Source organism: Benincasa hispida, chromosome 6, assembly GCF_027475165.1.
Source record: "Benincasa hispida cultivar pf3 chromosome 6, pf3_genome.v1.1, whole genome shotgun sequence".
In the NCBI taxonomy this organism is placed as follows: Eukaryota; Viridiplantae; Streptophyta; class Magnoliopsida; order Cucurbitales; family Cucurbitaceae; genus Benincasa; species Benincasa hispida.
This window is the reverse complement of record NC_143483.1, coordinates 2,358,361-2,381,795: the sequence shown is the minus strand read 5'-3', so window position 1 is coordinate 2,381,795 and position 23,435 is coordinate 2,358,361. Positions and strand designations below refer to the sequence as shown.

At 36.8% G+C, this 23,435-nt stretch overlaps 2 protein-coding genes and 1 pseudogene across 3 annotated transcripts; 1 reads left to right on the top strand and 2 right to left on the bottom strand.

Annotated features, from left to right (window-relative positions):
* Nucleotides 1-7,578, top strand: LOC120080099 (U3 snoRNP-associated protein-like EMB2271). Its single transcript, XM_039034658.2, has 8 exons — nt 1-350; nt 1,273-1,675; nt 2,299-2,641; nt 3,132-3,356; nt 3,525-3,753; nt 4,105-4,283; nt 5,093-5,158; nt 7,214-7,578. Exons 2-8 carry the CDS (start codon nt 1,278-1,280, stop codon nt 7,289-7,291), a joined length of 1,518 nt encoding a protein of 505 aa, XP_038890586.1. The 5' UTR covers nt 1-350; nt 1,273-1,277; the 3' UTR covers nt 7,292-7,578.
* Nucleotides 7,579-9,562: 1,984 nt separating this feature from the next.
* Nucleotides 9,563-11,189, bottom strand: LOC120079956 (putative carboxylesterase 18 pseudogene; annotated as a pseudogene). Its single transcript, XR_016530154.1, has one exon. The product of XR_016530154.1 is annotated as a putative carboxylesterase 18 pseudogene (transcript).
* A 1,515-nt stretch (nt 11,190-12,704) lies between these two features.
* On the bottom strand, nt 12,705-22,179 carry LOC120079671 (30-kDa cleavage and polyadenylation specificity factor 30-like). Its single transcript, XM_039033974.2, has 7 exons — nt 21,517-22,179; nt 20,091-20,477; nt 19,070-19,232; nt 18,847-18,957; nt 18,614-18,682; nt 14,105-14,191; nt 12,705-13,897 (listed from the first exon to the last, which is right to left on the bottom strand). Exons 1-7 carry the CDS (start codon nt 21,921-21,923, stop codon nt 12,992-12,994), a joined length of 2,130 nt encoding a protein of 709 aa, XP_038889902.2. The 5' UTR covers nt 21,924-22,179; the 3' UTR covers nt 12,705-12,991.
* Nucleotides 22,180-23,435: the final 1,256 nt, after the last annotated feature.

The following is a 23,435-nucleotide window of genomic DNA, read 5'->3' as shown; positions in this document are numbered from 1 at the left end:
AATTCTTTTAAGGTTGGTTTTTAATTTGATAGAAAATGACTATTTTACCCTTCAGAGAAAAACCCTACGTTCTCCCTCCCAAACACGCACGTTGCCTTCTCCACTCTCCACACACACGCTTCTGTTGCTCTAGCTCCGGCTACCAGGCGACGATCAATCTCTGAGTGAACTTCTCGTGTCACTCGCATAGACAACAGCAACTTCGATTACCAGCGCCGGCGACTGGACTGGGACTACTCGACGGCGACTTCTACTCTATCGACTACGACAACGGCGAAGCATACGGAAATCACGACGACTTCTTTCTCAAACTTCAACCATTTGTTAGTGATTTCGTTTGGGTAAACTTGGTGAGAAAATTTCTGCTTCCTTTAGAACAAAGTATGACCTGTTTGCTGATTTTTTTTTTTGTTTTGTTTTGTTGTTGTTGTTGTTGTTGTTGTTTTGAGACATTCGATTATAAGTTCTGATTTTTTTTATTGTTAGCTAATATTTAAGGTTATTAGCTTGTTTTTCAGATTTTTTATTGGTTGCAAAAACTGTTAGTTGAGTTTATGTTGCTCGGCTTCTTGCAAAAACTATTGTTGGTTGGGTTTATTTCGTAAAAATGAGAAGTGTTCCACATTTATATATGTGTTTTAGGTGATTTAGAGAAGTTATACAAATGTTAAGGAAGTTTTTCATGTCATTTTAGATAGTGTCTTCTATCTTCCAATTATTTTGCACTTATCTTCCAACATAAAAATTCTAAGCTCCGAACTCCGGCGAGGACCCAAGTCCTTTCCGGTAAGTTTTGGGTTTGTTTTACAGTTACTGCTAAGTTTGTCGTGCTAAATTTTTTCTTCATAAACTTTTTCCATAAACCCAAGTATCCATCTTTCTCTGCCATTGCAAATAATAATTAAAAAAACGTCTTCCCGTTTTTCATAGTAGAAAAAAGAAAAGAAAGGGAGTAAAATAGTAAGTAAAAGCATAGAACTCTTCGGTTTCGAATCTTCTTCCTTCAACATCTCTTAATACTCTCTCTCTAAGTTCTCCTGGCGGCTCTCCACCCCCAACTTTGATTATCCTTATGCAGAATTTGCCCACCGCCACCCTTTCTCAAATCACACTTCACTTTAGCCAACAGACGAGGCTTTTCTCTCAAGTTGCCGCTAACTCTTACTTTTGTGTTATGGTTGTTTGCTCTGTCAGTGCCAATAATAAAATCATAATTAGTAGAAGGAATTTGTTTAAGGATTAATGTCTCTTTGTGTCTTCTTTGTTTTGCAGTAAAAATGACGAAGAAGAAAAGCTTGGCCCCTCCTAAAGGGGCAAAGAAGGGGAAGAATTTTCCACTCAGTAAGGATCCTTTCTTCAGTTCTGAATCAAGGAAACGAAGGAAGATTGTTGATGACGAGATTGAGAGTGGTGAGTCAGACGAGGATAATGGGTTAGTGGGCGTCGAGGACGAGGAGTTTGAGGAAGAAACTGTTGATGAGAAAAGAAAGAGAGTAGCAATCGAGTACTTGGAGAAAATTCGGGAAATTGCGAAAAAAGAAAAGGAGAGGGAGGATGAAGAGAAGGATGAGGATGAGACTGGTGATGAAGGCGAAAAAGATTCACTTGTTGCACAAATTCTTCAGCAAGAGCAACTTGAAGATAGCGGAAGGCTTCGGAGAGAAATTGCATCGAAGTATTGTTTTCTATTGGTTTAGTTTTCATTGGAATTTTTTATTTGTATTTTTGCTGATTTACTTATTGTTTATCGTCCCTGTTTTTCCAAATTCATAGCACTCACCTCTCTCCCTCACACACACACTTTGACACAATTTGTTTTCTCTCATGTAGTTTAATTATTTATTCCACCGATACATGGATGCTAAGCTAAAAACAACCCACTTATATAACATTACTATTCTCTTGAATAATTTTTTTCTTATTTGAACTCCATGTTGTTCCCTTGATTACAACAACTCGTCTTTGTTGTTCATATAATTTTTCAAGTAACTTTCTTTAAGAACTGGGACATATGTCCAAATAACAGTGGGATGTCAGACACATTCTTGTGCTATTTCTTCAAGATGAAAGGTAGAGGTTTACTTGTTATCCTCATTATATGTGGCTAAGGTTCACTTCACTCATTGTAATTTTATAAAGAAGCTTGGGGAGCATGTTCTTATGATCTGCTTGTGTCTTAAACCCCTTGTATGTGAGAAAAAAGAAAAAGGAGAGGCAAAGGAAAAATGTGAAAACAAACTTTAGAAAATTAATGACGGGTGCATGGTGTTAGATTGTTAATGATTATACAACTTTCAGGGTCCAGAAGCCAGTAGCTAAAGATGGATTTCAATTCTTGATTAAGCACAGACAATCTGTTACAGCTGTGGCTCTATCCGAGGATGATTTGAAGGGGTTTTCATCGTCCAAGGATGGTACCATCTTACATTGGGATGTAGACAGTGGTAAAGGGGAAAAATATCACTGGCCTAGTGATGAAATATTGAGATCGCATGGTGCTAAGGATCCCCAAGGCCGGGCTACAAAGCATAGTAAAGTCACTTTGTCATTAGCTGTCAGTTCTGATGGTCGATATTTGGCAAGTGGAGGCTTAGACCGCCATGTGCATATATGGGATACTCGTTCAAGAGAGCATATTCAGGTAATTGCTATTTATTTCTGTAGCTTATTGCTTATTGTTACATGACATGGCATGATTGAGAACTCCTGAGATTAAATCTAAACCTAATACTTTGGGTTGGGTTTGTGTGGAATAAATATATGAAGCCTTTTGAAATTATCCCTCTTTTGTTGTCCTATACAATGGGGATTTTACTATATTTTTTTTTGTAACTTTAAATATAGCAACCATTTCCACTAATATAAAGGAAAGAGACGGTATAAAAAGCTTACATAAACCAAAGATCCTCCAAATGGTCCAAATATAGGATATGTTTAAATTAAGAAGAATAGTGAGAAAGTATACAATGTTATCCCAAATTCTGTATACCATTTCTATCACTTTGATTGGAAGCTTCCCTCTTCCACCTCTCTGAAACTTACCATAAAAAAGGAGCAGAAAACTTGACAGAAAATAAAGTATTATAGCTGTCAAAATCTTTTCTCAGTGATTTTACTGTCTCTTCTTACAGGCATTTCCTGGTCATAGAGGACCTGTTTCGTGTTTGACTTTCAGGCAAGGGACTTCAGAACTTTTTTCTGGTTCATATGATCGAACTGTGAAGATATGGAATGTGGATGACAGGGCTTATATAAATACATTGTTTGGTCATCAAAGTGACGTATTGACTATCGATTGTCTACGGAAAGAAAGGTTACTTACCGTTGGACGTGATCGGAGTATGCAATTATGGAAGGTAGACCCTGTTTTTTACTGCTTGCAGTTTTTAGCAGGTTCTCTCATTGGACTGGCCACAGTTCACTAATTTTAATTTGTGCAGCATGCTTGTGTTTTCATATACCTGCAATAGTCTTATTTTCCGTTTATTATTTTGACTAATTAGTCTTTTTGATGCTTGAAACAGGTTCCAGAGGAGTCCCGTTTAGTATTTCGTGCTCCTGCATCATCCTTAGAATGTTGCTGTTTTATAAGCAATGATGAATTCTTATCTGGATCAGATGACGGCAGTATTGAGCTCTGGACTGTATTAAAAAAGAAGCCTATTTTTATTGTACGAAATGCTCATTCTTCTTCATCATCTTCCACGAACTTGGAACTAAAGGAAAATGGAACCATCCCCAATGGTTGTATGGGTACGAGTTTCTTCAAGAATTTTATATATTTTTCTCTTCAATCATTCTGCAAATTATCGCTGTACCCGAGAGGCTCATTGGTGGTTATTTCTAGCTTTAAGGTTGCCACTAATGCACAAATCAGTCCATAATTGTCACTTGGTCAGTTGGTCTTTCTGTGTTTCCTTACGAGCTTACTTGCAGGAATGGCCCGTTGTTGGTTGTCTGTTTTCATCTTCCTCTAATGGTTCACTTTTCCATTAAAGTTAATATAAAAATGAAAAAGGTTGATTTAAATAAAAAAAGCAACTATGTGCCAATTATTATTCAAATTATTATTATATCGTGAATTTTGTTTTGTTTTTTTTGCAGGAAATGGGGATGTCAATCATAATACCTCTCACAGTTTGTCAGCATACTCTTGGGTAAGCTCAGTCTCAGTATGTAGAAACAGTGACCTTGCTGCATCGGGTGCTGGAAACGGTTCTGTTCGTTTATGGGCTCTCACAAGTGATAAGAAAGATGTTCGACCATTATATGACCTCCCTCTGGTATGCAAGATCCCCATTTATTTTACGTTACTAGTTGTTTAATTTTACCTCTTCTAATGAAAGTAACTTGAATGTGGCTTATATTGTACAAACACATTCTTTTGTATATCAATATCATTGCTTGAATTTGTGCCCTCACATGTCTCCACCTCAACAAGAGCTTTTGGGCACCTGCTGAGTTTGACTTCCTCTTGATATAACCTTGTTTCTACTTTCCATATCTTTTGCTTTTGGAAGTACTCAAACTGAAAATTTAAGGCCGTAAGGGCTTCTTCTATACTTTTTTTTTAGTACAATCAACTGTAGGGACAAGTGATTGAACCTTTGACCTTTAGAAATTAGAAAAGAATGTCATGCCAATTACCGCTGAGCTAAGCTCACTTGGTAGGGCGTCTTCCATACTTGCTCTCTCTCTCTCAAGTTGCTTTTGGTGGATTGTACCTCTTGCTTCATTTTTTCCCCTTATATTTTTGAAATTTTTTACAGTACTAATTTCCTTCTCTCTTTTCTAAGGAAAACTTTACTTGTATAATGTGTGTGTGTGTGTATATATATATGTATGTTTATATTGGAATGAGTTCCATTTCTTGCTTTTCTTATCTTAAAGTATTTTTGGGCGTCCATTGTACTGAAGCTATGTGCTCCTCACCTATCGTACTGTTTGACAGAGATATTGTCTGGGTTCTTCTTTTCAAGAAAAAAATATTATTGTTGCTATTATTTCTTTTGGAGTTTCTTAGACATGAATTGTGCTTAAGAAGTTGTAGTCTAGTGTATTGCTTACGTATGGCTAATTTTTTCAATTTCAGGTTGGATTTTTGAACTCCTTGACTTTTGCCAAATCTGGAAGGTTTGTGGTGGCTGGAGTTGGGCAGGTAATCATGGCACAAGTTGAACTTTTAAGCATGTCTGATTATTTTTTGTGGTAGAAGAATACGATTACTGGTTTCTATATGTTTAACATATATATATAAAACAATCTAGATGCTTCTCTTTTTTTAAGGAACAATTTTTCACGAATCTAACTAGTCTCCCAACTATAATGACTCTCTCTCTCCCCTCCTCCTCCTCTTCTTCTTCTTCTTAAAGGGGAGATTTATACCAAGTCACAACCATATTAACATGAGTATCAAGAAATCTGTTGTAGGTAAATTCCTTATACTTGATTTCTTTCTTGCCAAATGTTCGCTCTAACGAGTTCTGCCAAAGGAGCTTTTTTCCTTTTTTGAAGGGGTGACCACCCAAAGTGTGTGAAAGAAACATCTTTGGGGCTCTGGGTAGGGCATTTTGCCAACTTATAGGATATTAGTAGGTGGAACCAAAATTTCCTTGCACAATCACAAATAATGAGAGATGATTCTGTGGTTCTAGGTCCTGTTTGCAGATGATGCACCATTAAGGAGATAAGTTCCAGTGGGGTAGCTTTCTTTGAGCTTGCCATCTGTATTGATGGTCTAGTGTGATAGTTCCAAGTGAACTTGATTTTCTTTAGGGTAGCGTTCTTTCCCAATCCATTCAAAAAACTGTGGAGGCGGCTCTTTTTTGTGCTGGTGGAAAAAAGATGTTCCAATTTCAATATGCCTTTGTCCTGTCTTTGAGATAAAATGGTAGCTCCGAGGCTGTTCAATATAGTGCACACTCTTCAATCTTCTCATCTCTGATATTTCTTCTAAGCCTAAGGTTCCATGAATTTAAATCCACAAGCCACACGTCCTTTACTACCCCATCTTTTGAGAGCGAGAGAGAGAAACCTCAAAAGAGGAAAACTTCTTAAAGTGGTTCTTACTTCTTCCCCAAACCAAGTTTCTCTCCAGAAGGATATGCATGTTCCATCTCTGATTCGGTTGGCCACTGTCATGATTCATGAATAAGAGGGGGCAGTATTTCAGGATGTTCTTACTTCTTCCCCACACCAAGTGTCTTTCCAGAAGGATATATTTCCTATGAGAAATTGCAAGACCATTTTTGGATCATGGTACTTCCATGCCTAAAAAATATGTTAAACCTACCATTCTTTGATTTCAAACTCGAGTCAGGTGGAGAATCTCTTCTAAGATCTTTCTTTGCTATGATGATCATTATCAGCCACATACAATCAAAATTGCTGCCTTTCTATTTTAGGGTTTTATGATCAAGGTATGATCAATTTTGGCATTCTTTTATATAATGCTGTAGTGAATCTATTCATCCATGCACGTGGAGATTGTCTTAATCCATACAAGAATTTCAACAGCTTCCAAAGTTGCTATTGGACCTATCTCCTCTTTTCGAATGTTAATAAACGCTTTCTCCTCCACCTAATGAGACCTCTTTCCATCCCTAGCACGTCTGTCCTATGGAAAATTCCATAGATCTCTTTCCAAGATTTTCTACGATCCTTGTAGGAATCTTGAAAATTGATAATAAGTAGGCAAGTCTTACATGATAGAATTGGTTAAGTAGAAGACAATTGATTTAGGCAAGCCTACTTCCTTTGGTGATGAAAGAAGCACGTTTGCGATAATTTCAAAGAAAAACTGAGTTTTTGTTAATCTCTCTTATTCGGTTATTTGTAAATGCTTTTTGTTAAGTTCTTAAAGTGTGCTCTGGTATATTTGTGCCTAGCGATAGCAAAATCTTCTAACCAATTGGAAAAGTCCGATTATTCTTGATTCTTTTTGTAGTTTTCATGCATCAATTAAATTGTTTCTTATATGAAAAAAAAAAAGCTCGTATTGTTACTATGATGATTTGGAGTCATATCTAGATTGCCGACTTCCTTGTTTGGCTGCTCTGATTGAATATATTTCTCTCTTCTACTTCTTTGGTTTGTGTTTATTTGGCAAGATAGTTGTCCGTCATCTTCTCCCTTCATAACTTTTGTACACTTGCTATGCCGAGAGCATAACGTCTTGCTCAGTGCTTGATACCATTAGTTAACTTCATGACAGGAACCTCGTTTAGGAAGGTGGGGGCGAATCCCAGCTGCTCAGAATGGAGTTGCAGTTCACCCCCTTAAGCTCTCATGAGACTGAGCTGAAGAGTTCTATACCTTATCCAATTTTGACGACCTCGAGTTCTATAGTAAAATTGAAAGAGTTCCCCCTTATTTCTCTATGTATTTTTTTTCACTAGCCTGCCTAACTGAGTTTTTACCACATTTTGGCCATTGTAACAATAGTCAAATTAGAGCATTCCCGTTCATTTTTCTTACTGAGAAGGGTGAGTTTGCAAGCCATTGTGACCGTAAAACTACCCATAGCTATGAATTTCAAAGATAGATTATGTTTATAATCAAATGTCCCAATTAACTTTACCTTTTTGGCAATTCATTATTCAACTGTTTCCTAGTAAATCGTAGCAAGGCTCACAGTGTTCACATTCTTAACTTTGTACATCGCAAACACTTTTTATGTTGATTTGAAATTTTCCAGGTTAAATAATTGGATCCATTCTTGATATAATGGTGTAATGATGATGATAAAGGCCTTGGAATGAATACATTATAGATTTTTATAGTCATTATAATTATAATCGAAATTTATTTATTGAATTGCAATTGTTTACAAAGTAATAATTTTATAGATTAATGTTAAATATCAAGGTCACTGGTGTTCTCGGTCTGACATGACGTCGTAGATTTACAAAATTAATTGATTTTGTTATTCTTCCAGATGAGCTATCGATATTTAGTCATTTATCTTGTCACTATTAAATTATGTTTTTAGTAGGTCTATAACTTCAATTCCGTCAGTTTTGACTATTGCGTCATTGATTCACTACGACCCCCCCCGCCCCCCCCAAAAAAAAGAAAAAGAAAAAGAAAAAATTGTCATTGAAGCCCTAAAATGGCGGATGTACATGATGGATAATTTATGAGACAAAAATGTTAATATTATTTTGATTGATGTACTTTAGGTATTATTGTTGATGTTTCCAACAAAAAAAAGAAATGCTTATGTTTGCATTTTCGTACATGGTGTTTTTCTGTAAATTATTACCGTATCGAATCGATTTGATAAAATAAATTAAGTATTGTCCCTCTCGTTTAATAAATTCTAAATTTAGTCATTGTTATTTAATTTTTATCAAATTGGTTTGATAAAAAATGAATATAGTATGTGAATATATTTTCAAAATTTATAGTGATAATGTTAATTAATGACAATTCCTTTTTAAGTTGTTATCATAAGTTAACTTATTTATAAATATAATAAAATGTTATGAAGTACAGACACAGATATGACTACACGATACGGATATGATCAAATACGGCAATTCATCAATTTCTAAAAAACTAAGATACGGATACGTTTAAGTATGTGTCATTTTTTTTAATATATATATTTTTAAAAAACGAGGATACTTGAAGGTATATTTTCTTTTTCTTTTTAAAAAATCTAGAATATAGATAAATTAAGCATACAATTTAATAACAATAGCACAAAATAGACTACAAACACTCAAATATAATAAAAAAAAAAGCAACATTTAAGATGTTGAAGTACAATAGTTAATAAAATGCAATAGAAAAGTGACTCATATTGCAAAGAAAAAGAATAAGAAGAAGATTAAGAGAGAAGTATGAAGATAAACGAAGAACTTCTTCATTGAATTGTTGAAGATATTCAAATGGTTTATATTTTAGTGGATTTTGTGGGGACTCAAATGTGAAGATGGAGATTAGATGATTGGATTTGATCCGTTATTTTTTTTTGTTTTCCTTTAGTTTTGGACTCGAGTAGTGAGTTTTTTAAATAGGTGCATAGTTTTAGATTAAAAATAGATACGTCAAATCGCGTGTCAGATACGTATCTGTGAAGTATCTGAAAGTATCGGTATTTGATACGTGTCGGATTCTTTGCTTCACATGAAATATCTGTGCTTCATAGACAAAATGTCACGATAGATATTTATAAATCAACAATAAACAAGTAATATGGACTAAATTTAGGAAAATTCTTATAAATAGAAAATTTCCAAAAATGTTTTGTACTTTTTAAATTTTTTGCTATAAAGTATAAATATTTATAAATATCTTTTATATTTAAAAAGGACCCTAAATTTAACTGTTCTAAAAAATACAATAACTAAAATTGAACAATATAAGAACTAAAATTATTTAATTTTTAAAATATAGAAATCATAATGATAATTTATAGAAAAAAATAAGTTTAAATTTGAAAAATCTTCAAAATAAAGATGTGAACCTATTTATAGGAATAAAAAAACAATATCGATAGATTTATATCATCCTCTATAAAAAAAAAAATTAAAATTTTACTATTTTATATAAATAGTTTTTCTTCACAAGATTAAGATTTATTAATAGAGAACTAAAATGGTATTCTAATAAAAAAGAAAACCTTCATGAACATAAATTCGAGATCAACCCTACATATTATCTTTAAAAAAAAAAAAAAACTCTAGTTTGGAGTAACTAAAGATCCATTTAGATTGACTTTCTAATGGTTTATAAATATTTTTTCTATACATATATAAAGACTTATTTAGATACTTAAAAAGTCAATCCAAACACTCTAAAAGACTTATTAGATACTTAAAAAGTCAACCCAAACACAACTAACTATGTCCTCGAAAGTAGTTTATAATTCAACCATGAACCTATGACTTTGTTAGGAAGAACCATGAACAATTAATGGAGGAGAGTTATGGAATTCGGTGGCAATGAAATCCTTCATCTCTTTAATCATGGAAGAATATTGTGGCAGATCCCAAAACGCAAAGAATCCATGAATGGCGTTTGGAAATTCCACCATTTTCACATTCTTCCCCATTCTCTTCAACCCTTCATAGTACTTCCTCTGCCCATCCTGCAACAGATCCAACTCTCCGACGAAAACCACCGTCGCCGGAAACTTCACCACCTCCGAAACATCTCTTCCATTCGGCCCAAACACATTCGCCGCCGCGTGGTCTCGATTTTCCCCCTCCGGCAAAAACGCCTTCCAGAACCAATCACAAAGTCTCAGACTCAACGGCGGCTGATTCCGCAGCCGCATCTCCGACTCTGTTCTCTCCTCCCCGCCGAAAAATGGCTGCGACGCTATAAAACCAATCAACTTCAGTTTCTTGAACGTGTACTCGCTCGCTCTCACTGCCACGTGGTGCCCTAGATTTCCTCCGGCGCTTTCCCCCAAAATGAAGCAACGGCTCAGATCCGCCTTTTCCGGAAGGATTCCCTCATCCGTTTCGTCGATGAATTTCACGGCGTCGAATCCATCGTCGTATTGGCATGGACACCGGAACTCCGGAGCGAGGCGGTAGTTGACGGAGATTACAACGGCGTGTAACTGTTTGGCCAATCGGTGAGCAGCCATGTGGAAGAGGGCTGAATCGGCGTAAGAGAAGACAAAGCCACCGCCGTGGAAATAGAAAATCACCGGCACAGATTGAAGATTTGGATGTTCACCGTCGATAATGGGATTGAAGATTCGAACCCAGAGGTTGCGGGAAGTGTCGATGGTGAGATCGAAAGAGGAGACGCCGTCGATTGGTTTGGTAGAAGGAGGGATTTTCCAGTCGAGGATTCCGGTGAGCCAACGGTTGACGGTGAAATTGGATCGGCAACAAGCGTCGGTGATTATAGTACCTAGTCGGAGTAATAAACGGTACTTCCATGGAAGTTTGGAGCTTGAAATTTCACAAGCAGAAATGGAAGAAGACATTTTTTTCTTTTTCTTTTTCTTTTTGAGTAATATAATTTTTCTCTTGTGTCCTAGAATTTCAAAATAATAGTAAACCAAAAAAGTTTGGTAGCTTTATCTTTAAAAAAAAGTAATAGGTGGCAATGGCAATTGCCAAGTGGCAGCTTCTTTTTTACTGTCCACTAAAGTTTTGGTGAATTATCAAGATAGTTCGAGTGACATATTATTTGTATTATGAATCTCCAGGTTAGAGTTCGGTTCCCTCATCCATCATTTTAATTATAATACTTTTTTAAAAAGAAAAATTCAGTGAATTTATTTAAACCACTTTACAGATTAATGATCACTGACAAAAATGGCAGAATAGGGAAGAATGTTGTTGTTGCTAATTCAGATGTACATTTTGTTCTATTTGTAGATAGATATATTTTGAAAAAATCTTCTTACCCAGCAGCCTGATAGAACCACAGAATCAGTTTAAGCTTCATATGATTAATTTAGGTTTAAATACAAGGTTGGTTCTAGTACTTCTAAATTAGATCGGTGATAAAACATGATATTTGAATATGAATTTTTTTGTTCAAACTTTCTTTAATATTTACCTTCACCTGTTTTGCTTTCTATAAATTTTCAAGTCCGCAAGTGAATTAGAGTATGCCAACATGAAAAATAGTTTAGTGGTAATTGACGTGTACTTCTTTCCTTAAGGTTGGAGATTTAAATTCTCATATCTTACATTTGTTGTATTAAAAAAGTAAGATGAAGGGAGTGTTATAGTATCAATGAAAAAAAAAAATTAAATTTATAGTAATCTATCAGTTTAAACTTTTGAGTTCTATGGTAATTTAATATAGTTTTTTTCTTTTTTTCGAGAGTTTTTAGTATTAAGCTCACTCAAATTCAAACTTGAAGCCTCTAAAATTGATATGACCAAGAGACCCTAAACCCTTGTCAATAGGGCCTTCCCTTGGAGACTGTAATTTAATATGGTATGAAAAGAGGTTATATGTTCAAACTCCTATAATGTCATTTCCTTTCTAAGTGAGGAAGAGTATTAAAATATTGATATAAATTTACTATAAAAGCATAAATTATGGTTCCGAAGTTTTTTGTGTCGAATACACCTACTAAAGAAATGCACACCAAAGGGAGAAAATTTCTTTACATTGCATAGTATATAGAATAAAACATATAAATGTGAAATAAGATTTAAGATCATTATTAATTTTATCTTATGATGATAAACGAAATGCAGGATGTTCAAGAGGCAAATAGGCTTTTAGAAAGCTTTTACATACGCTCTGATATTACCATTATATTAAGGAACTCAGTTATTAAAGATGACTTTGTCATATAGAAATTCTTCTTTTCCTTTTTCCAGTTATTAAACCAAATTAGTAAAAGAAAAAACTCATGACTACCAACATGCTCGAATGTCAGTCGAACTATGCTCACTTTGGCAACAAAAGTAAACACAATTGACACCGCAATGAAAAAGAATAATTTGGTTTTCATCCTTATAAGAGATAGGTATAGGAAAAGTAAATCTGAATAATTTGGTTTTCACAAATTTGAAAGGATTTGGCATAAGAAACATTACACATTTCAATGATGCATTAGGAAGTTTGTAATAGTCATGCTTTGTACAAATTAGCAATCTTTCATTTCTGTCATCAAGTGCAATCCCCCTTTTCCTTCCTTTCTTTTACAGGGAGATGGTGAGAGTAGGGATCAACAATGAAGGGGCAAGGGAGGAAGACATAAGAGCTTCACATCATCATCAAATATCGACATTATGAGATTCTTCCCTTCATATGAAAGTTCATTTACAAATTTGTAAAATAATGTGTAAATTATGACTCTACTTAGAAATGTATAACATTCGTAGCAAGAAGTCGCCTACAAAGGAAGGTATAAAATGAAAAGAGGAAAAAAAAAAAGAGTACTCCAATTTTAGAACTTAAAACACTAAGTTCAACTATGTCTTGCCTAAGTAGGAAGACATCCCTGATCAGTGGCAAAACAGAGGCTATTTGGTCAGATATAACTAACTACAAGTAATCACTGATTAGAGATTGCAGTCGCATCTCCTTCTGAACCTCGCCGCTTCTTCTTACCCTCTCCATGCCTAGATCGTCGAGGTGCCTCGTCTTCACTTTCACTTTCTTCATTCCTAAAGGTGGTTCCCACTCCATATTGCTCATCAGAATAGGCTTTTGATCCCTGCTTATATTGCATTTCGTCATCGCGTCCACTACTTGGCATTTCTAGGCCTTTGTTTTGGTCCAGACCCACAATATATCTATCATTCCGCTCACTGGCCGGTCCCCTTTGATCCCTCTTAATAGCTCGATTCATGTTCTGAGATGAGGGTACTGCAGGAGGTGGATACAATGGAGACACACCCACAGGACGACCAGGTCGAGATGGGTTAGTACCGGCAATCCCCATCCCACCCATGAAGGGACCACGTCCTTGACCCATCATCATGCCAAATCCACCAGGGGGAAACATGGCCCCAGGTTGAGAAGGTCGTCCCCGAAACATCATAGCAGTTGGAGGACCCATAAAATCACCGGAAAACCTAGGACCGTACGGACCAAAACCACGAGGGGCCATACCAAAAATGTCAGGCATGGGAAATCCATCAGGTGTAACAGGACCATAAGAAAGCCCATCCGGACCCATCATCCCAGGTGGAAAACCCTGCATTCCAGGGAAGGGTCTGGCACCACGTCCCATTGGCATATGTGGGGGCCACACGATTCCCCTACCCCTTCCTCTGCCCTGAGGTGGTAGACCAACGGACTGGCCAAAGCTCTCCTCCTCCTCCTCTTCACTTTCTTCCTCTTCCTCTTCTTCATTGTCCTCAAACGGGACAATATCTGGGTTCTCACTTCCAATATCAGGATTAACTCCCTTTGCTTTCTCCTCCTCTCGTTTTGATTCTGCTGCTAGTGAGACGGCCTGATCAACAAATAAGATAACACACTTGAGAAATCCAGCTAAAGCTATCCCACACAATTACACAATAATGAATCCTGGAACTGCCAAAATCCATCTCCTCAAATTTTATTTTCTCCCTCGCCTGCTTGCATATGTAATCCTTATCATTGTAATGGGAGTGTATTTCAAAGTTTCCTGATTGGACCAAGATGAACAAAGCAAGCATACCATGAGTTCACCATCTGGCTCAAGATAAAGCAAAGACGCCAGCTGCTCACCAATAGAGGGCTCTAGCTCTTGGCAATCTCTACTGATCTGCAGTTGTAAGAATACTAAAAAAATGATGGCTCAATTTATATTCAATGCTAACACTGATTGCAGAACAAGATATGAGGGAAAGAATATCATATCTTCAAACAATCATCCTCTACTTACATGTGGATGGTCGACAGGAAAGAAACCAAGACAATGAGCAGTTTCAAACCAAATGAGTAGAAAAGGGTGCCAATTGAACAATTTTAAAAGATAAACGGAATGACTTTCAAATCCTTCAAAGTTGAAGCATAGTGAAGGTATCAAAGCCATCCCATGTGAAACACAATCAGCATCATCAATTTTCCAGAAAATCATCTCGTTTCCTCTCAATCAAACTTACTATCAAATACCACTATCTAAGAAAAGATCATGGTTTTTTGCTGTATTTCTCAATCCTCCTAAATATCAAGGTGAATTCACAAATTTCTCGGTCATGGAATGATTAACCTGAACTGGGTCGCCCAATTGATTGCCTATAGTGACAGCAAGCCACGGTGCAGTTAGCTTATGAAGCAGCTCCACTCAGGTGATTGCCTTGATCAACTTTTTGACACATTTTTATTGCAGTTTTATTTATTTATTATTATTCTTTTTAAGTATGAAATCAACAACTTTCATTGAGAAGGGAGACATAGTCTCAATAAATAGCTAAAAGGTTAAGGGTTCAATCCATGGTTGCCACCTACTTAGGAATTAATTTCCTATGAGTTTCCTTGACACCCAAATGTTGTAGGGTCAGGCAGGTTGTCCCATGAGATTAGTCGGCTCGAAGTGCGCGTAAGCTGACCTAGACACTCACGGATATTAAAAAAAGAAAAAACTTTCATTGAGAAAAAAAAATGAAAGAATACAAGGACGTACAAAATAGTTAAGCCCACAAAACAACCCTTCTAGAGAAAGGGTTCCAACTAAGTAAGATGTGTCCTAGAGAGTAATTAAAAAAAAAAAAAAAAAAAACTCTGAAACCAAAGCCCACAACGAAACATGAAATCTCCCAAGGGATAAACCTCACTAGGATCCCTATCCCTACCTCTGAGCACTCTATTGTTCCTTTCTCCCCAAATATCCCACAAGATAGCACATACTCCAACAAACCACAAAAAGCGACCTCTCTCTGAAAGGCGGATGGAGGAACTCCTCGATCGACGTATAAACATCACTTTGCCCAGCCATTTGCACATCAAACTCCTGCAAGAAATAACTTCACACAGACCTCCCACACGAACAGCCCCACAGAAGGTGATCCACATCCTCCTCTGCCTTCCGACACAAAATACAACAAAAAGGACCCATTAATGAAGTCCTCTTCCTAACAAGCCTATCCAAAGTATTCACCTGGCCTGAAAACACTTAGCCAAGTAAAGAACTTAACTTTCTTGGGAATCTTAATCCGACTCTCTAATAGGGGTGGGGATCCAATAACTAACTAAAGAAAGATTTGAAAGAAAACCCTTCCAAAGGGTCAAGGATCTAGTTGCAATCCCTTTTCCTTTCCCTAAAACTGCATTCTTCCAACAAAGACAGAAGAGAGATCACCTACATTGTTTCCCTATTGCATAAATGAGAACGAAACCCAAAAGAAAAGGACACAGAGCTTCCCGACTAGACCAACAAATTAGAGATTATACATTTTTTAAAGGAAGACATATGATAAAGATAAGGAAATGTGGAGTAGAGGGATCTATCCCCCACCCACTGATCTTCCCAGAAATACGAACCCTACGATCCCTCACAACACAATGGACCAGAGGGGAAAAAGAGGAGAGCTCAAGCGCAATATCTTTCCAAGGATTCCAGTGTGTGCCTTCAACCCCTTTAGCCGCCCAATAAAAAAGATAGGTGCCATACTCCCAATGATCCTATGCCATAAAGATTCGGGTTCGAGGGCAAAACGAAGCCACTTAGCTAGGAGGGCTTTGTTGCAAAGCCTTAGATTACTAATCTCCAGCCTTCCCTCGTTCACAGGGTGCCTAACAACCTCCCAGCTAACAAGATGAGATCTTTTGCTTTCCCTCATCCACCCCCTCCTAGAGAAAGTCTCTCATGTACTTCTCCATATTCTTACGAACCGAACTCGAAGCATGAAATAAAGAGAAGTAAATGGGGATGCCGTTCAACACTGATTTGATCAAAGTATACCAGTTTTGAAGAAGAAGCATTTCTTCCACGAGACAAGCCTCTTACAAATCTATTCGAAGATGGGGTCCCAAAAAGAGATCCCCCCCCCCCCCCTCCGAGGAAGGCCAAGGTATGGTATGAAGAGGGAAAGGAGCCAACCTCACAACCAATCATCTCCGCCTACTTGGCACTTGCTCCTATTGGTTTTTAGTCTGGAGATAGCTTCGAAAAACCCCACCATATGATTAAGGATAAAAAAGAATCCTCATTGCAAGAACAGAACAACATTGTATCATCAGCAATCTTCAGACAAGGCTTCCTCTTCCAATCTAACCTTAAAGGGCTCAAGAATATGTCCCTCCACTCCCTTTGAGATGAGGCGGCGACTTAAAACATCCACGACAACTAAAAACAAAAAGGGAGATAGGAGATCCCCTTGTCTCAAGCCTCTAGAAGCCTTAATCGATCCCTTAGAAATTCCTTTGATGAGGATAGAGTAGTCACCTTTCTACCACAACCCCACATCCATATCCTCCATTTATACCCAAAGTCTTTCTTCCGCATAACCTTATCCAGAAAGTCCCACCACATCCACATCCCCCATTGCAGCCTTTTTGCCACATCTTGGAAAGGGGAAACAAGAACTTCTGGTCTTCTTCATACTTTTGACTAAATATGATCCTATTTTCAGTCATTATATGAAAGTATTTTTTCTACAAACTTATAATGCCCAATTATATATTTCATTTCTCACTACGTATAATGAAGGCCAAGGTCTTAAGAAGATAAAAAAATAAAAAATTTCCAAAGTCTAAGCAGGGTGGAAAATTTACCTCGTCCCCATAAAAAATAATTGATAAAAATTATTTCCCTGGTCTTTTACTCAACCTCCTTAGAACTAATCTTGGCAGGGCTTTTTGCCATCCCTACCTAAGAAATTAGAATAGAGTGCGGGTTGCACTTAAAAAAAAAGTTTAGCATCTAAGCAATTGCTTTCCTTTTGAACCTGCGTAGAACAATCAACAGGCCATGCACCAAACTAGGAAAAGCCATCTGGGATTCAAGACAAGTGGTTGAGATCTTTGAAAAAATTCCTATACAGCACAAGCAATTTTTTTTCCATAGTGCCACTCATACTCGAGCAATTTTTTTTTCCATAGTGCCACTCATACTAAGGAAAACTGACCATGAAAATAAATTAGCTTACGTGAGGTAAAATTTCATAAAGCCTGGCTCTACGCAATTCCATGGTAAAAGAGAATCTCCTTTACATAATCTCTTTTCCTATACATTTGAAAAGGGAAACTAAACCATCCAAAATGAACATAATAATCTCGTTCCATTCTTCCAATTCATCATCATTAAGATTTTTTCCCCAAAATTCAATCATCCAACTACTTGAAGAAAGGATCCAGCATTGTGCAAAAACAACTAGCCCTTGTTCCGTACTAAAGAAAGGGAGATATGGGAGTCAGTTATTATTATTTTATGTGAAACAAATTTCATTGATGCGTGAAATTTACAAAAGTGAAGGTCATTGCCCATACCAGAGAATATGAGAGTCAGTCAGCGACTAAAAATTCATCCCAAGACTTTACCAACATTAGCAATCTGGATAGTGTAACACTATTATAGGAGAAATCTTGAAGTATTCTTTACTAAAATGTCCTTTCATAACAACATAGGAGAAACTATTTAAAGGCTACAAAACAGCCTTAGAACAACAAACTTACCAGACCAAAGAAGTAATAGTAATAGAAATAACGCAGTAAAACTAATAGAGGGTCACAATGAAACAAGCAACAACACAGTAACTTAAAAACAAAAGAAAGCCTTGCAAACAAGGATGATGGGCGTCGGTATGCTGCATGTTAAAGTGTGAGGTCAACCATATTAGCACTCTCTGCCAGATGATTCCTGGAATATAAATAAAATAAAGATCGCACAGTCCACATGGGGCAGAATGTAATTTCTAGAAACTAAATCCTACAGAAAGCTCCCAGGTAACCCCCACACCCACACCCACACCCACACCCACCCAAAAAGGAGGAAAAGGATAAACTTTCATCCACAAGATGCAAGTTCTTAAGTATGCTTTCAGATAATTTTACTTCAACCTAACCGGTAATATATATTATCACCAGAAAGTGCAAAATAATATAAGGATCATATACATAAAAGATAAAAGAAGTGGGAAATATTTTCAAGAGTTCACAACACAAGTAAAAGAAGAAGCATGACAAAGACATCTGCAGATGTAAATATAAATAGAAATCTTTCTTCATCAAGCTCGAGTTACTATACCTTTACTGGTAAGTTTTCATTATATGGATTCCTCAAATGGCGTGTTTTCTGGAAGGATAGTTCACATAACTGCAAATAACAAAGTCAAATTATTCATCACATCATGCAGGGCTCAAATTGACGGCATCAAAATCATCCTAAACCCTATACCCTAAAATGCAACAGCATGATGAGATACATAATTGTGATAAGTTTCTGAACAAAACTATAGAACTAAGAAACGAAATATCAACCTTCAGCCATTTGAGTGAAAAGTTTTGCCCATAATGTGCAGTTCCATGTGCATATTTCCAATTGCCCCCACTGACAGATCCACCAATCCTGGACATCATCTTTGCACAACCCTAAGCAGCAAATAGTAAATCAGTATGATTCTCTCAAACAGACATACTTTGGTCCTCAATGACCAAGTAGTGTCATAACTCATACACATACACAATAATGAATGATTAGCACCTGAAAATGCCGAGTCCGATTGACTGAGAAAATCAAAATAACATTATCAGCAGAATCAAAAGCTTCATTAAGTTTAGCTTCATTGCTTCTTTGAGTTGCCCATACCCCTTGTTGTACAGATAATTCCAAATTCTCACGGTTGCAACTTTTAACAATAAAGTACCTAATCTTTCAAAAATAAATTACAACATTTAGAGTATTTAAAAGGTTCGTGTGAAAGTCAGATTTTTTATTCTGTTTGCAAAATTATATTAAAAATGGGCAACCACTTGTCTTTATCAGGAGATGAATAGAAAAGGTTACGGTACCAAAGAAGGGTACACCCTTGCTGATTGAGTTTTACAGAAAACAACTCCACTTGGCATAAATCACAAAGCGAGTATAATTACAGAAGCTGGAGAGACCACATCAATTTCAAGTATTGAAGCAAACTACATCAAAAAGGTCTGTTAGAAGTCTCAGTCCACAAATTTAATGAGACCCTAACATAACAGAGTATGAGCTTTGAGCCAACAGATTCTAGCCAATCTGTAACAGAGCCATAAACGTGAGGGGATAAATAGTTTCTAGAACTTGGAAATTGACATGAGATACTAAATGAAAGGAGGATGAACATATGGTAATGAAGCTTCGACATAGAATTTAATAGCTTGATACAGAACATGTCAAATCACTAATACCTTAAGATGATACCATTTGTGCCCTTCTGTATTCTTTCATTTTTTCTCAATGAAAGCAATTTATCTGATATAATATTTACATATACTCATCTTAAAATCTCAAAAGGTACTGAGTTAGAATCTCCTTCTACCTAAAGATTCTTGTGGTCCATGGACTACAAATTGATATGAAGAACAACATTATTGACTAATGATTACTGGGGCTTAAAGTAACCAAATAAAAGCACAAATATGATTTGAACAATGAAAGTTAAATAATATCTCTGCAACATTGTGTCCATATGATACAAAAATTTGGTTAAAGTAACATGCAAAAAGACTTCAGGTCTCTTCAGACACACCTAGATATTCCTTGAGGCAAAGACGTGGCAGTTCTGTTTAATTGATTGGGCTGGCCATTAGAAAGACTTTGTATCGGAGTCTGGCTGGTTTGTTGTGCAGACTGTTGCCCTTGCTGTTGCGGGACATTAGCAGATTCAGCTGCAGAGGGTTTTCCTGTCACTACTCCTTGAGTGACGAGGGGCTGACCCTGAGGAAACTGAGATTTTTCATTCTGTTGGGATAATCCAACTCCACGTTGTGTAAAGAATTTGTTTGAGGAGCCATAATTGTATGAACCTAAATGCTGTATTTTCTGAAGGATTTCTTCCACTGGAGGTGGAGGTCCAGGCAGCTTTGCGTGCCTATAACGACAATCAGGACCATTTGGACAGAAACCAAACTTGTACCTGCAGTTACAGTGTTTAGCCTTCAGATGTATAACATCCATTGTTTCTGAAAGAACAAAAATGGGTCTAAGAAAATGTACTATAGAAATTAATTTAAAAGATTATGTTATTGCAATAAATTTCGTCAAAGTAAAACCAGGGATTCATTTTGTAAAAACTTGAATGAAGATTCCTCAAGATCTGGCGCCATAAATATGTCTAATGATAATATCAACTTTACATGTAATAGGCATGTTCATATTACAGCCATACACATGGCTTAAACTTAAAACTTCAATATCTTTTTGAGAAGAGGGAAAACTCAAGGAAAGAAGTATGCATTCAAACAATGCCCAACATTACCTACAATTACTTTGCTTGTATAGGAGAGATGTAGGGATACTCTATTTCATTATTTTTACCTCCCTTAGATCCTTTGTTCTTTTTCTTTTTTTGGATAAGAAACAATTTCCTACGTCCTTTGACACTTCCACTAGAAAAATAATGATACAGTTGTTGGGTGGCAAAAACTTTAAAGAAAAGGCTTAAAACTCTTTGGACTAATGCAGCTAAGGCAATTTTGGGCTTTATGGTTAACAAGGAATTCAAGAATGATAAAGAAAGGAAAGAGATTGGAAGGAGGCTTACGATTTGGATAAGTTCCTCTTCATGGTGCTTATTGTCTAACGACTTATGTAACTGTTAATTTTGACGCTCTTTAGTATACTCCTGATGGAAGAGTAGATTATGTTTGCACAATTTCATATATTAACGAAAACTGCATCCTCTTATTTAAAAAAAGAAATAAAATATGAAAAAGAGTTAAAGAAGAAAAAAGAATTAAAATTTCCAGTCTGCAATCTATGAACTGCATAAGATACTAATAAATTCAACAACTAGGGACAAAGAAGAAGGGCTTAAACGATTAGAGCAGACATTTAATCACCTCCTATTGAAAGAAGAGTACAAAGAAATTAAACAACCAAAACCGTAAATCTGACGAACAGCCAACAATTTAAAGACTAAAACTGAATTCCAAGTTTCAATTCCCAAAACATACATATTACACTCTTTGATATCTTCGTTGGTATGTTTATAGACGCAATCCTGTTCGCGGCACTCGCCATAGAGACGGAAGAACCGGCAAATGGGCATCCGAGACTTATCATACTGGTGAAGGAAACCACAGGCATCGCCCTTCATGCAGAGGCTACGGAGCCAATGCCGGCAAACCGTTTGCCGGAAGCTCCTCCGGTTGCCGACGTTGTCGGTTGAAGCGCCAGGAGGTTCAGCTGAAACAGCAGGACCGAGGGCGCCGGAAAGGGAGTTGGAGACGGCTGAGGCGGCAGGCGGGGCAGAAGAGTCGGAGTGGTTAAGGGGCAAGGAGGAGGTGGCGGCGGGGTTGGTGGGGCCGGCATCGAGGCCGCCTTCGAAATCGAAGCTCAGAACGCCCTCCGAATCCTCCATTAGGAAAGGGAAATGGTTACGGAATTAGGGTTGTAAAGCAGATCATAGCTCAAAACGAAGAAGCAGAGAGATTGGAGAGTTGGCAATGTTGTTGAACGGAGTTGAATCAGAGAGTGAAGGAGAAGAAGAATTTCGGTCTTATTTACCTTTAGCTGAGGGATTCTTTCGACCGTAACAATATGGATTATGGGAATAAATCTATCTTAGACGTCGGTGGATAGGGGTTTTTGTACCTATGACCTCTTTCCAATAGAGTATGTTTTATAATCTTTCACTTACTTCATATGGCCTTTTTCTACGTTGAGGATGACCTTACGTTCGAGTTGATCTTCATATTCCACGTTGAAGATGACCTTGCGTTCGAGTTGATATGCCTAGTCCGACAATGAATCGTTCCTAACCCGATGACACTTCTAATCACAAACTTCATATTTTAATAGATGTTGCCATTAACTGTCACTCGTGACAGGGATGATTAAGCGAGTCCAATACATTTAATAAAACATTGGTCTAATTATGTAATGCAACCCGATGTTTACATTTGTTCTTTGTTGAAGTCTGAAGCTTCTTCTGATCGCGATAGGGATTCCCTTAGCCCGATGAAACCTACAAAGCCCTAACCTGAATTCAAAAAGATATCATGACATAGGATTTTGAACCCCATATAATAAGATACATTCAAGTAATGATCGGTAACCCCTTACCTTTCAACGCGATAGGGACGCCCAATCCAGCCCGATCAAACCTGCAAAAACCTACCCCAATTTTAAGCAGAAATGCAATTTTAAGAAATTTAGAGAAGATCGATTCAACATTTTTCGTGGATTTCAACTATTGTAAAGACAGATATTTGTAAGAAGTCGTCTTCTTTCACCTGCGTCTTTCAATTGTGTTAACCATCTCATACATCCAAGTAGTTAAGTTGCGTTTTTCTCCCATTCTAAAAAAAAGTCAACTTAAATTGGGATGCACATCCATCTGTTTATAGAATTAGGACACATGTAGATAGTCGATCCCATTCAGTAATCTATTAGTTGCTCGTGTACGATCTATGTTTTTCGATGAAATGTAGGTAATACATGGTACCGATTTTGAAATACAGTCTAGAAGATGATTTATATGCACAAATTACAAACCTGTCTCACCTTAGGCAAGCGAATGAGGTTGTGAAGAAGAAGCTTTCTGTAACACAGTTGGACATGTTTAGGCGAACTATATTTGGTCATTTCATAGATCTGGATTTGTTGTTCACAATTAGCTTGCGCATTACATTCTTAGAAGAGAGGTTTGACTGTAGATTTTTGGAGCGTCGTTTAATCCCAAAAGCCTAAAGGTGAAAAGAAAATTTGTAAATATCGAACTACTTATATCACTACTAAAACATAGTAACAATAGTAAGTTCAAGTTGATCCGCAAGGAAGCGTGATTTGTTTCGTTAAGACAATTTCCTAACTAGAGCGGTAAATGGAGGGTTTTGATGTAGAAGAGATAAATGCGTGTAATTAAAATAAA

Excerpts from the sequence above, each read along its gene's own strand:
- LOC120080099 (XM_039034658.2), top strand. The coding sequence starts at position 1,278 with ATGACGAAGAAGAAAAGCTTGGCCCCTCCTAAAGGGGCAAAGAAGGGG. Across the intron at positions 3,357-3,524 it reads GGAGTATGCAATTATGGAAG|GTTCCAGAGGAGTCCCGTTT; the intron begins GTAGACCCTGTT and ends TGCTTGAAACAG. Across the intron at positions 4,284-5,092 it reads CATTATATGACCTCCCTCTG|GTTGGATTTTTGAACTCCTT; the intron begins GTATGCAAGATC and ends TTTCAATTTCAG.
- LOC120079671 (XM_039033974.2), bottom strand. The coding sequence starts at position 21,923 with ATGGAGGATTCGGAGGGCGTTCTGAGCTTCGATTTCGAAGGCGGCCTC. Across the intron at positions 20,478-21,516 it reads GATATCAAAGAGTGTAATAT|GTACAAGTTTGGTTTCTGTC; the intron begins GTATGTTTTGGG and ends CTGTAACTGCAG. Across the intron at positions 19,233-20,090 it reads TTGCCTCAAGGAATATCTAG|GTACTTTATTGTTAAAAGTT; the intron begins GTGTGTCTGAAG and ends TTGAAAGATTAG.